The sequence below is a fragment of the Hemitrygon akajei genome, chromosome 5, assembly GCF_048418815.1.
Source record: "Hemitrygon akajei chromosome 5, sHemAka1.3, whole genome shotgun sequence".
Classification (NCBI taxonomy): domain Eukaryota; kingdom Metazoa; phylum Chordata; class Chondrichthyes; order Myliobatiformes; family Dasyatidae; genus Hemitrygon; species Hemitrygon akajei.
The window spans coordinates 23,942,181-23,956,988 of record NC_133128.1 but is presented as its reverse complement, the minus strand read 5'-3'; the positions used below and the strand labels follow the sequence as shown (position 1 = coordinate 23,956,988).

The 14,808-nt window shown below is 41.9% G+C and overlaps 1 protein-coding gene across 4 annotated transcripts in view; it reads left to right on the top strand.

Annotated features, from left to right (window-relative positions):
* The window catches only part of LOC140727553 (interferon-induced GTP-binding protein Mx3-like), a 40,791-nt gene that overhangs the window by 10,435 nt on the left and 15,548 nt on the right, over positions 1-14,808 (top strand). For all 4 annotated transcript variants that reach the window (XM_073045029.1, XM_073045033.1, XM_073045032.1 and 1 more), the window contains 5 exons: positions 1,187-1,379; positions 7,004-7,141; positions 10,331-10,485; positions 11,536-11,674; positions 13,819-14,017. In XM_073045029.1, coding sequence (XP_072901130.1) covers positions 1,187-1,379; positions 7,004-7,141; positions 10,331-10,485; positions 11,536-11,674; positions 13,819-14,017 — 824 coding nt within the window. The remainder of the gene's footprint in view (positions 1-1,186; positions 1,380-7,003; positions 7,142-10,330; positions 10,486-11,535; positions 11,675-13,818; positions 14,018-14,808) is intronic.

The following is a 14,808-nucleotide window of genomic DNA, read 5'->3' as shown; positions in this document are numbered from 1 at the left end:
GCTGCTTCTGCTTGTTGTTCTGCTGAGCATTTGGCACCAGAAATTGTGGCAACAAATTTACCCTGAGCTTCATTTGTTGCAAAAACAGATCTTCCCTTCGTAAATATAATTTTCCAGACTGAGCATAATCTCTTTATGCACTCATTCTGATCATTTCACATTCCTCCATCTTACTATTAATGCCATTATCACCTGTTATTTTTTCTCTTGTGTGAAGACTGAACGAAGTATCCACTTAAAATAATGGAGACACAAAGACTATAGATACTGTTACAGGGGGCAAAAAGTCTGCTGGAGGAACTCAGGCACCATAGGTGAGGGCAGAGGGGGATTGGAAGGTTCAAATTGAAACGCTGCATCAGAGCTGATGCAAGGTCTCAACTAGAAACATAAACTGTACACTCCCTTTACAGATACAACCTGCCCTTTGAGTTCCTCCAGCAGATTGCATTTTGCCCTTAGAATTATATAGTTTGTACTTTGCACACAGGCTGTAAATTTGGACATCAGTTCCTGCTTTCTTTGCCTTGCTATCTCTTTGCTTTTTGGGTTTATAAATAAAATTATACAACTTCCTTAATTTTACAGACCAATCTTTTGTCATGTATCCACATTGTCTTCCTAATTGTCTCCTTTATTTCATGTGTCTGTGATGTGACTTTTTCATTGTACCTGTGTGTACATGTACTTGCGCATATGACAATAAAATTGACTTTTGTCCTTCCACACCCCTTCAGGCTGTTTATACTGTTGATCACAATATCTACACTGTAAATCTAACTTGTATGCTTGTCAACGTCAACATTGGCTTCGCTTTGTAAGTTCCCCTTTTTTTTCTTTTTGGGAATATATTTGATCTGAATCCACACTAGTTCTCCTTAGAAATTTCCTAACTACTCAAATGTTCAAGTTTCCAGTAGGATTAACCATATTTTTAACTGGTAAAACTGGTCTTGGCTCACTTTATTCCTGGTGTGCTTGGCCCATTGGCATAAATCCATTAAGTTTTATGGAAGGGTGATTTTTACCACCAAAATGGTCTCCATTGCCATTCTTTCCAATGACTCTGTTCAATCCTCAAACTGCTTTCTATCCTCCTCTGTTAAAACAATGTAAAATGCCATTTTTATTTTCTTCTGAAGGTAGCTCTAGAAGATTACCTCCCTCTCTCTCCCTCTCTCTTTAGGCAATGGATACTCCATTGTCCAGTCAATATGAACAAGAGGTACGACCATGCATTGATCTCATCGACTCGCTGAGAGGATTTGGTGTGGACAAAGACTTGGGGCTTCCAGCCATCGCAGTGATTGGTGATCAGAGCTCTGGGAAGAGCTCAGTCTTGGAGGCCCTCTCTGGAGTGTCACTTCCCAGAGGGAGTGGTAAGAGACTGTTGGAGTCGATCATTAACTGTTTGTCTGTAGATTTATTTGTTGTATGTAGATGCCCAAGTCATAGTTGCAAACTATATACTGTATGTTTGGATAGATGTGCTACAAATGCATATTGAAAGAGGCTTGGACGTCATAAGATTGGAGAGGCCAGCCTTTACCCATCTAACTAATGTCTAATCTTCCATTAAGTGGAAGGGGGCTTTGAAGAAAATACCTTTCCCTCAAAGACAGAAAGAAAGAGCATCAAAATGAAAGAAACACTGGCTGGATCTTTGCCAATGAACAGGTTCTTGGATCAAACTACAAGAAATTTGTAAACAATTGCAGAGATTATTTTTTAAGGGAGGGATTGACAAAGATTGGTCTGATCAACCACCCATCTCTGCCTTTGTTTTCACTAGCCCTATAACAATTAATACCTTACCATATAGATTTTGCAAACTTACCCAAAGAAATTGTTCACCCTGATGAACTCCACATTACAATCATAGAATCACAGAGCATTTATAAGCTTGCATGCCTAATAATGTGATCACATAGTTCACTTGTGCGTTGAATATTCCATTAGCTTCCATTATTTCTTCCAGTTACCTCAAAAGTATCTTTCCATTTTATGGCATATTCTTCTGTTGAGACTGTGCTGAATCCTAATCTATCTCAATCTCCCCCTTATCCCCACGTTTGCTCACGACCCTGCAAATTGATCTCTCTCACGCGCCTCTCTAGTTCCCTTGTGCAGGCACAACTTTTCTGTTTCCACTTCTCCGACCACCAATGGGCTCCTGATCATTTCCTGAACCTCATATTTAAGAAATGTGTTCTCATTTTTGTATGTCCAAAGTTTTAAATATGTTCACATTTGTCTTTGAAGTATCTGCTAAAATGGGAAAAATCAAGAAGGTGGGAATGCCAGGTGTGATTTTGACAGTCAGGAGGGGATCAGATGTATTGTTAGGGAAGGCCGTCACAGCAGCCAGCTGAAAAAAGGTTAAGAAGTGGGCGACATCTTTCCGGGAAAAAGAAAGAAATGAAGGTACTTAGCCAGATGATGATGATTGTAATGAAAAATGGAGTCTAGTTGGGTATAATTTGATTGCTTAAATGTCTGTAAGGGAGAAATGTGTCTTGTGTGGTTAGTCAGCAATATTCCATCAGCATCTTGTGTGCTTTACCCAAGAAACAGCACCTGCTGTCCAAAACAAGTTCCCTCTTCCTGTGTTCCAGGCAATTGTCCTCCTAATAAACATTTAACAGCAATCGTGTACAGAATTACATGATTGAATCTAACTGAACTTACTCAATTGCCGAAGCTGCTGTTATTGCACTAAAGTGGAAAATATTTCAGTCCTTCTATCTGTCATTCCTTTGCAGTACTAAGTGTCAATTAAAGAAATGCTATTAAATAGGAAGTTATTTTTAAGGTAATTGCTGGAAATAATGGTAGCGTGGCAAAGCGGTTATCGTAACACCTTACAACACTAGCGATCATGGTCAGGATTCAATTGTTGCCACTGTCTGTACATTCTCCTCGTGAACGTATGGGTTTCCTTCCACATCCCAAAGACGTGTAGTTTAGGCTTAGGCCCTGCTGTGTTGCAGCTGGGAGCATGGTGAAACTTGTGGGCTGCCCTCATCATATTCTTGCACCGTGCTTGGCTTTGACACAAAAGATGCATTTCAATGTATGTTTTGACAGACATGTGACAAATAAAGCTAATCTTTATCTTCTTCAAAGAAGAAGTATCCAAGTTGTATGTTTCTACTATCAGATGCATAGCAAGTAAGTTTAATTTTCCTCAGTTCCTTTGCCTCACACCTGTTCCCAGGACACAGCTTTCCATTCCCTCCTCAAAAGATGGGGTTTCCCATCCTCCACTATCGATGCTGCCCTCACCCCCATCTCCTCCATTTCCCGAGCATCTGCGCTCAGCCCATCTTCCCATTCCTTTACAGCGATGGAGTTTCTCTTGTTCTTACCTACAGCATCCAACACATCATCCTTGCAGCTTCTGTCATCTCCAACGGGATCCTACTACTCTGCATTTCTTTACCTCCTGCCACGCCCCCAGCTTTTCACAGAGATTGCTCCCTCCGTGATTCTCTTGTCCAATCATTCCCCCCCCCCTACCACTAATCTTCCTTCTGGCACTGATGCCTGCAAGTGGCCTAAGTGCTACACCTGCCCCTACACCTCCCCCCTCACCTCCATTTAGGGCCCCAAACAGTCCTTCCAGGTGAGGCAACACTTCACCGGTGAATCTGGTGGGGTAGTCGGTTGTGTTTGGTGCCTCCAATGTTGCCTGCTATACATTGGTGAGAACTGTCGTAGATTGGGGGACCACTTGTGGGACTTACGGCCAAACGTTTTAATTCCAAGTTCTATTCCCATTCCAACATGTCAGTCCAAAGCCGTCTCTTGTACCAAGGTGAGGCCACACTCTGGGTGAATGAACAACATCTTATATTTCATCTGGGTGGCCTCCAACCTGATGGCACAAATATCGATTTCTCCTTCTGGTAATAAAAAATCTGTTCCCTCTCCCTCCCCTCATCCTCTATTCCCCACTCTGGCATTTTACCTCTCCTCACTTCCCCCTGGCTGCCCTCCTCCTTTCCTTTTGCCAATGATCCACTCTTGTATCAGATTCCTTCTTCTCCAGCCCTTTACCTTTCCCATCCACCTGGCTTTCCCTATCACCTTCCAGCTAGTCTCTTTCCCCTCCCCCCACAACTTCTTATTCTGGCATCTTCCCCCTTAGTTTTCAATCCTGAAGAAAGATGACAGCCCAAAACATCAATTTAAAAAATATTGTCCATAGATGCTGCCTGACCTGCTGAGTTTTTCCAGCATTTGATGTGTGCTGCTTTGGATTTCTAACATCAGCAGACTTTCTCATGTTTATAAGTTTTAGAAAGGCCTAGATTAATGAGAGTACTGATCAGCCAGAGTAGATCTGATTGGCCAATATCCCTGTCAATCAAGTTTATTGACTTTTTAAAATTTATTCTGGGAATATAGACCTCAATGACAACCATGGCACTGAACTGCTTTATCGGGCATTTTCAATTGAGTCAAATATTTTGGCATATCTGGAGTCACATAGACATCAGGTTGAGAAAGGATAGCTGATTTTCTTTCCCAACAGTAAAGATTCAGTAGTTTCATGAACACCATTATTAATACCTATTTTATGTCCAGACTTAAATTTAAAATTTTATTAGCAGCTATGGGAGTTTTGAGCCCTTGTCTCTGATCAATATCCCACCACATTTTGGAATTTCATCCAGTAATTAATTACTATGGTTCCACACTCTGATCTTAGGAACATTTCTAATATAAACGTTCTCCACCCATGCATTTTGCAACAATAATTACCATGGTTTTATGGGACATGTTGTTTCAAAGGTCCAATTTAATGTCAGAGAAATGTATACAATATACATCCTGAAATGCTTTTTCTTCGCAACCAAAGACACAGATTTGCAGTACTCCAAAGACTACTCGTTCACCTGACTTTCAACATACCACAGGCTCTCTCTCTCCCTAATAAGGGAGAAAGTGAGGTCTCCATTTTCCCAGTGAGCGGGGAGACATGACATAACTCGCTGGTTTACGATGTTAAAAGTCCATGGCGTCACTTTTTTTCAAGCTGTGTCCAAAAATCTGGGCACACAGCCGTAGATACAGGTGTCCCCCGCTTTACAAATGTTCGCTTTACGTCACTTTGCTTTTACAAAAGACCTACACTAGTAACCTGTTTTCGCATTACAAAGAGGATCTTGGCTTTTGTGAAAAATTTTCCCATATAAATTACGGTAATGGTTCTTCGCTTTACGCCATTTTGGCTTAAGAAAGGTTTCATGGGAACGCTCTACCTTTGTAAAGGGGGGGGGGGGACACCTGTATTCCAACTCCCTTGTCAACACACAAGTCTCCTGCCATGACACCGACCTTCAATCTGCCCGCCTCCAGAGCTCCGAGATCCTAGGCTTCCAAATCTGAGCTGGACTCTTAGGCCGAGCCCTTGGCGTGCCGAATAACAACGGCCATTTATGAAACCCCCGAGAGCGGGTCCCATTCCCGCAAAGAACCATAATCAGCGTGTAACTCCAGGTCAGGGTCTTCAAAAGAACCCGGAAAGGGAAAAATAAAGATATTACAGATGGAAATAGAGCTGTTTCCGAAGATGCAAGCAAAGGAGTTTCCATTTAGCGCCATCATCACTCCGCTCCACCTTCTATGTTCTAGGCATTCTTGAGTCTTTGTTTGCAAAATATATAGACGTTTCACACGTAATAGTTAGTTTACTATGAGTCATATGCCCAGTCCACCTCTAATTCACTGATTGACACTGTGTTGTTAACATAATAGTTTAAAGGAATAGATTTTGTAAAAAGCTAATCTGAAGACAGTATCATTAGTTCCTCAAATCCCAATTAAATTTTTCAGTTAAGATGGTATTTGAGAAGTAGATGGTATTTTGGTGATTATTATTTGTTGCACTGACTTGTTTTCTCGGAGAGGAATTAGGCCATTTGGCCCATCCGAGTCTCCCTGCCATTCCATCATGGCTGAAATATTATCAACCCTATTCTGCTGGTGTCTTCCTATAATCTTTGATGCCAAAAGACATAGGAGCAGAATTAGGCCATTTGGCCTATTGAATCCACTCCGCTGTTTCATTATGGCTGACTCATTATCCCTCTCAATGGCATTCTTTTGCCCTTTCCCCATAACCTTTGATGCCCTGACTATCTTTATGTCTACCCATTGACTTGGCATCCGCAGCTGCCTGTTGCAATGAATTCCACAGATTCACTATCCTCCAGTTAAAGAAATTCCTCCTCTTCTTTGTTCTAAATGGACATCCCTCTATTTTGAGGCTGTGCCCTTTGGTCCTAGATTCCCCCACTATAGGAAACACCCTCTCAAGATTCACTCAATCTAGGCCATTCAATATTTGATAGGTTTCAGTGAGACTTCATTCTTCTAAACTCTAGTGAGTACAGGGCCAGAGCCATCAAATGCTCCTCAGTATGTGTTAACATTTTCATTCCCAGAATTATCTCCTCTGGACCCTCTCCAGTGTCATTGTCAGCACACCTTTTCTTAGATAAGGAGCCCGAAACTCTCACAATACTCCATTTGGTCTGACCAATGCCTTATAACCTCAATATACATCCTTCCTTTATATTGCAGTCCTCTCAAAATAAATACCAATGTTGCCTTTGCCTTCCTTTCACCAACTCAATTTGCGATTTAACCTTTATTGTATCCTGCACAAGGACTCCCAAGTCCCTTTGCACCTCAGACTTTTGAAATTACTCGCCATTTAGAAAATAATCTGTGTCTATTCCTTCTACCAAAGGGCATGACCATACGTTTCCCTACACTGTATTCCATTTGCCTCCTCTTTGCCCATTCTTATAATCCAACTAAGTCTTTCTGCAGACTCCCTGCTTCCTCAACACTACCTGCCCCTTCACCCATTTTTTACTGTTTGCAAACCAGGCCACAAAGCCATTATTTTCACCATGCTCCTCAAAAACATTCCCTTCCATAATCACTTTTTAGTCCTAATTAATATCTTGCAATGTCTTCATTGCAACAGGAATTGTAACCAGATGTCCTTTGGAACTGAAGCTAAAAAGAGTTAAAAAGGAGAATGTTTGGAAGGGGAAAATCAGCTACAGGGATTATTCGAAGAAACTCAGCAGTGCAGCTGAAGTGGAAGAAGAAATTGTCAAAGGTATGTTCCAAAACATTGCTGTGTAAGATCAGCTGTGGATTAATGATGCATGATAAACATATCACAATACTATAAAGAGTAGGTTAAAAGGATTGACAACTGTATTGTGAGAGCTAGCTACTTGTGTTTCAAGGTTACATTTTTACTTATTTTCCTAAATATGGAAAATACAGCTCTTCGGCCAATAGCAAATTCACTTTCATTCAGGAAACATCAATAATGTCAGGAAAATATGGTTTGGGGCGTTGATGTAAATCCCCTTTCATAGAGTCACTCCATCAAATGCATCTTCTGGTAACCGGTTCCCAATATGATTGTCTCTCAAGATTCAAACATTCAAGGTACTTTTATTATCAAGTATATATGCAGTATGCAACCCTTCACCACAGTATGCAATTCGTCTTTGCCACGGTCAGCCATGAAGCAAAGAAAACCATGGAATCCATTCAAAGCAAAACAACAAGACCCCCTCCCCTGCAAAAAAAATCATGCAAACAGCGACAAAAAGAAGAGCAAAAAAAAACAGAATAGAAAACGCAAAATCGAAGTAATAGTCCAAGCATATTCACTGTAGTTCAGGGTTTGTTATCTTCAGACTGCCCAATATAGCAACAGAAAAACAAAGTGGCCAGAAACACATCGTAATGTGAACTACAATGGAATACACAAACTGCATTGATTAAACCTCGCCCAAGAGCCAGGATAATGGTGCCATTCTCTGACAGTATCAAGGGAGAAAGAGACCAGTCAAACGCAGAGACCTTCCTCTGGGAGCCGGGAGCCAGAGGGAGAGGGAGACTGTCGCATGCAGATGCCTTTTTCCAGTGAGCCAGAGGAACAGAGAGACTGTCGCATGCAGACGCCTTTTTCCAGTGAGCCAGAGGAACAGAGAGACTGTCGCATGCAGACGCCTTTTTCCAGTGAGCCAGAGGAACAGAGAGACTGTCGCATGCAGACGCCTTTTTCCAGTGAGCCAGAGGAACAGAGAGACTGTCGCATGCAGACGCCTTTTTCCAGTGAGCCAGAGGAACAGAGAGACTGTCGCATGCAGACGCCTTTTTCCAGTGAGCCAGAGGAACAGAGAGACTGTCGCATGCAGACGCCTTTTTCCAGTGAGCCAGAGGAACAGAGAGACTGTCGCATGCAGACGCCTTTTTCCAGTGAGCCAGAGGAACAGAGAGACTGTCGCATGCAGACGCCTTTTTCCAGTGAGCCAGAGGAACAGAGAGACTGTCGCATGCAGACGCCTTTTTCCAGTGAGCCAGAGGAACAGAGAGACTGTCGCATGCAGACGCCTTTTTCCAGTGAGCCAGAGGAACAGAGAGACTGTCGCATGCAGACGCCTTTTTCCAGTGAGCCAGAGGAACAGAGAGACTGTCGCATGCAGACGCCTTTTTCCAGTGAGCCAGAGGAACAGAGAGACTGTCGCATGCAGACGCCTTTTTCCAGTGAGCCAGAGGAACAGAGAGACTGTCGCATGCAGACGCCTTTTTCCAGTGAGCCAGAGGAACAGAGAGACTGTCGCATGCAGACGCCTTTTTCCAGTGGCAGCTGCAAGCCAGAGGGTTCTAGACAATGCTGAACACTGGCCTGTCTTCCACACTCACTTCAATGATTTCAATCTTCCTCAGCACTTTAATCAGCGAGAGCAGATGGAGGCAAACATAGGCTCGTGCACCATCGCCAGGCTCCTCACGGAACCCCCTTCGGAGATCGCAAAGCGCATTCAGTTGGCCCGGAAACTTACTATCAAACTGTCGTTCACAGGATCCAACAGTAGCAGAACCACATTTGAAAGAAAGAAAAAGAAGACATAAAAGAAGTGGAAAGAAGCTTTGTGAACCGTCTGGAGGAAGTCGCCCTTGGTTTCGGTGTTTGTTGACGCCACCTCCATGACTAGTGTAAGGCTAACTGCTCTCTAAGGAAAGATAAGCTGAGGTAATATGGAAAAAATGAAAGCACCATGACAAGGTTTTTCTGGTCCAAATGTCTCCCATGAACAATGAAGAACAGGAAAATTTATCCTCATTCATCCTGCTGTTTCACACAACTGCAGTATATGCAAATATCCAGTAGACTGCCTCACATCATATGCAAATTAACTTCTTGTCATCAATGTGGAGAGCTGAAAAAGCCCAGAGTAGCAGGAGGGAAATAATTTGGAAATTCTCCAGCCTTTTCAGAGGCTGAAACCAGTCTAACACTCAAACTTCTACAAATGTACCGTAACAAGCAATCTGATTGGCTAGATCGCAGTTTGGTATGGTGGGAAGGGAGTTGGGGGTGCTACTGCACAAAATTGAATTAATTTGTGAAGAGTTGGAAAATTAGACAGCTTTATCATGGGTACCAGCTTCCGCAGTATCCAAGACATCTTCAAGGAGAGGTGTCTAAGGAAGGTGACATCCATCACTAAGACCCCCACCACGCAGGACAAGCTCTCTTCTCACTGTTACCATCAGGAAGGAGGTACAGAAGCCTGAAGACACACACTCAATGATTCAGGAAGTTTCTTCCCCCCGCCCTCTGATTTCTAAGTGGGCACTGAACGCATGAACTTCACTACTTTTTTAGCCTATTCAGTAGACATATATATACTTAATGTAACTCAGTTTTTTCTATATTTATCATGTATTTCATTGTACTTCTGCTGTAAAGTTAGCAAATTTCATGACATATGCTGGTGACATTAAATCTGATTCTGAATGCTCTCAATATAACTCGGAACTAGTAAATTCAAGAATATCAATTGCAGTCATGTACTTAATATTAAACCCATGTATAAAAAGCTTATTTGAGGTGCTTTCTTGTAATTTTTAAATGTTAGTCAGTAGGATGTTAATTGCAGTGAACAGCAACTTGAACAAAAAGTCAGTAGAGTCACCTTTGACTGTCATCACTGGGCCTTGCTAGCCGTCAAAGACATTCTGTTAGTTCAGCAGGCTCTTTGCTCTGAAACAGTCCCTAGAGTGGCCTCAGGCACTCTGAAGAAATGGGATTCGGTGTCCTTGTAGATAATGACACCAGGGATCACCCTGGAATGAACAAGCATTCCCTGGTTTTTGCTGTTAACGTCAGGGCAACACAAGATCTGTCTTCACTTTACAAGTCAAAGTGTCTTATTGTTGTCTCTAAATTTGCTAATTGTTTATTTTTATTAAAATCAATGAAATTTGTAACTGTTTGCAGCCCAGAACAGTATTGCCGGGCAAGGAGTGGGAATCAGCTGTGAATTGATCAGTCTGGAAATTGAGTCCACCATTGTCCCTGACCTGACCTTGATAGATTTGCCAGGAATTGCCCGGGTAGCAGTAGGTAACCAGCCAGTTAATATTGGAGAACAGGTAATGGGGTCTGATTTCTATCTGATGGTTTGAATTAATGTAGGGAAAAGTACCCCCAAGTTGTTTGTGGAATCTGTATCACAATTCTCTTCTGTTTTTCCTACTTACAAGTGAAATTGTTCCAAGAATATATTTAATTGCCTCTAAACCACTTGAGTGTGTCCTGAAGTTATGAATTTTTGGATTTCCTTTATATTTTGTGCATTCACTGGGCTTGATGACAAGACCATAAGACCATGAGACAGGAGCAGAATTTGGCCATTCGGCCCATCGAGTCTGCTCCATCATTCCACCGTGGCTGATCCCAGATCCCACCCAACCCTGTACACCTGCCGGCTCACCATATCCCTTGATGCCCCAAACAATCAGGAAACTGCCCCTTTGAATATACCCACAGACTTGGCCTGCAGTCTGTGGCAGAGCATTCCACAGATTCATAACTCTTTGAATAAAAAAAAAATTCCTCCTTACTTCTGTTCTAAAAGTTCATCCTTCAGTATTGAGGCTGAGCCCTCTAGTTCTGGATACCCCCACCAGAGGAAATATCCTCTCCACATCCACCTTACCTAGTCCTTTCAACATTCAGTAGGTTTCAATAAGATCCCCACACATTCTTTAAAGTTCCAGTGAGTACAGGCCCGAAGCTGCCTAACACTCCGTGTAAGCTAACCCCTTCATTCCTGAAATCATCCTCGTGAACCTTCTTTGGATTCACTCCAATGGCAAAAATCCTTTCTGAGATAAGGGGCCCAAATCTGTTGGCAATACTCCAAGTGTGGCCTGGCAGGTGTCTTATAAAGCACCAGCATTATGCTAAATATAGCACAATGATTTCCTAGACCAAATCAACTTGCCAATATGTTGATGGACCTTACATCATTGTACATCAACCTGCACTGAGTGTGTCATTCTGTTTAAGCAGACAACTCCAATTTATGTTTTACTCATTGCTCTGTTGTCCATTGCACTTTTACCTCAATTTGGTTACTTTAGAATTGTCAACGTCAACCTTTTTATGATTCCACAATTTTGTGGTTTGTTTTATTCCAGATTAAGAAACTTATTAAATCATTTATTATGAAACAAGAGACAATTAATCTTGTAGTTGTGCCATGTAATGTTGACATAGCAACCACAGAAGCGCTGAAAATGGCTCAGGAAGTGGATCCTACCGGGGACAGAACTCTGGGTAATTACATAGAAATATAGAAGCATTTCCTACATCCGACCGCTGGAGAAAGTCTTAGGATTGATGGTCCAGATCCTCCTGGTCGCAACACATTCTATAAGACATAGGAGTAGAATTAACCCATTCGGCCCATCTAGTCTGCTCTGTCATTCCATCGTGGCTGATTTATTATCCTATTCAAGCCCATTCTCCCGCTTTCTCCTAGTAACCTTTGATGCTCACAATGGTCAAGATCCTATCAACCTCCATTTTAAATATACCCAGTAGACGGCCTCCACAGGTTCACCATCCTCTGGCTAAAGAAATTCCACTTCAGGTTCACCACCCTAGAGCATAAAACACTCCACTCTCCCATCAACTTTTCCCCAACCTGTGGACAGTAACATGAAGCAAGCTGTCTTTGAGGTCATCTTAAGCAGTGTATTCAACGTCACTGTCCCCAATGCACCATGAAATACTACTTGATTATAGTATTGAATAAAACTGAAAATCTACTTTCATCTATTTATCAAAAGTACTTAATTTTGTTTATCAGCTTCAACCATGCCTTGTGTTAGTAGCTCCCAATCCTTTCTCTCCATTCCCACTCTCCTTTGTGGATTAGCCCCAAACTATTCGAGTGACCAGGAGACATGCTAATAAGCATGCAAGCACAACCAAAGCCTAATTATCATAAAATAGAAAGCACAAAGAATCCACCCAAAGTACTACGTAGTAAGTCACAAAGATTTCAGGTCTCACAACACTTGATTGTTGCTGCTGTTGGGCGATCTCACAATGTGAACTCAGCCTGGTTTTGTACTTTCAAACAACTCATGTTCACTAACATTGCTCAATAGTTCAATAGTTCCATTTAATATCAGACAAATGCATACAATATACATCCTGAAATTCTTCACAGACATCCACAAAAACAGACGAGTGCCCCAAGGAATGAATGACAGCACCCTAAAGCCCCCCCCCCCACGCACAAGCAGTAGCAAAGCAACAACTGCACCCACTTTCACAAAAAGGCATCAGCACCCTCCACCCACCAAACAAGCAATAGTAACACTCCGTTAAAGACCATGATCTACAGGACAATAAAAACTAATCATTCACCTGACAACTCGACATGCTACAGGCTCTCGCCCTCTCCCTAGCAAAGGGAAAAGGAGGTGTCCCCTTTCACAGTGAGAGGGGAGACAACTCATTGATTTACGGTGTTAGAAGTCTTGTCGTATCACTGTTTACTCTGGGTGCTGTGACTCGGCAACAGACACCGATGGGAGAGGGGGAGAAAGAGTGAGCACACAGCCTCCCACAGGTGATTTGCTGTTCCCGATGTTCCGTTCTCTTCCATGATGCTTCAGTTGGTGGTAGCAGCTTAGAATAATCCCATTCCCAGGGCCACGAGACCTCGGAACCACAAAGGGGCACTAGTCTTCAAGGCCATATCCTAGGGATTTCGAAAAGTGGCTGGTCATGAGTCCCTGAGAGCGGTTCCCACTACCGCAATGAACCAAAGTCTGAGTATAACTCCAGGTCAGGGTCTTCAACAGAACTCTATCCACACTGAGAGGGAGAAGGGGAGACATCAGTGGTAGAAATTAAGCTGTTTTCATAGATGAATGTGAAGGAATTGCAACTTAGCACCATCATGACTCTGCCTCCACCTTCGTTGCACGTATTCTTATAAATAAATTGGACACTTTAATGGTCACTCCTTATCCACTAATGTTTTCTGCTTAATATTTCTTTAGTTACAAAATAACATTAATATTACATATAGGCGATAAGACTGAATCCAATAAAAGGATCCATCAAGCCAACTTGATAGTCACTAAGAAAGAATCCTTCACCTTAGCTCTCAAAGTGACCAACAGTCATTACAGACATCCTCATGTTAATGATGCCTGAGACTAAGAAAGGATCCAGCTGCTATCAGCAACCATTAGCCAGAAACAAACTTGTAGTGTTTAATTTGTACAGATACGCCACGTGCTGCAAGCTCATAAAGAGTTAAATTGTCATTTTGAACTGTTGAGACATTCACCCAGTATTTTACAAAGTTTAGTACAACACACTCCTCAAAGTTAATCTTAACATTCCATCAATCAAAACAAATTAATTTTATCACCTTTTCTCTTTTTTACATTCTGAAGGCATTTTAACAAAACCTGACCTGGTTGACAAAGGAACAGAAATGAACGTGGTGGACATTGTGAAGAACTTGGTGGTGGAGCTGAGTAAGGGTTACATGATTGTTAAGTGTCGAGGCCAGAAAGATATCAATGACAAAATAGCACTCAGTGATGCTATCATGAAGGAAAAGGCTTTTTTTGAAGACCATGAACAATTCAGGTAAAAGATGGGAGACACATTTTTAATTAATCTCTCAGTATATTTCTTACTAGCTCCTCCATCTTGTTATTTGCTCACAGTCTTTTTTCTTATTTTGATTTTATTGTTTATATTAATGAATTCTTATGGTGTCTTTCATCTCATTACTATCAGGATGCAACTTTAGTTTCACATTGGAATGGTCAGAGGTTTGGAGTCAAATGCATGTTATTCTCTGGATTTGAACCATTTGCACTAAGATGGATATTTGAGGCTCTAACAATAACCTGAATTGACTTGAATAATATTAATATTCCTCCAATATCTGACAAAAAATTCAGCCAAAACATTATTTCAAACCATATATTAGAAAAAATACAAATGGCATGATTTATACACAGCAGCTGAGGATGGTGTGAGTTAATGTTGCGTAATGAATTTGCTTGTCATTCAAAAGGGGCGTGGCAATGGTAGATAAACTCTCTAGGAAAACAAACAGTGGTTTTCAGGAATCAAAACCACTCAATCTTTTCCATGTAACATTAATTTTTACTGCTAGGTCAGAGAAGTATACAAACCAGAAACGGACCCTTAAAACCAACTTGTCCATTCCGGCCTGAACTGGTCCGATTTTCCTGCATTGAACCCATGTCCCTCAAACTTCCCTATCCAGCCACTTGTCCAAATATCATTTAAATTTTATAACTGTACCTGTCTCCACCACTTCCTCTGGCAGCTTGTTCTGTACACCCACCACTCTGTATGGGAAAAATTAGGCCCTCAGAACTCTTTTAAATCTTCCCCCTCTCATC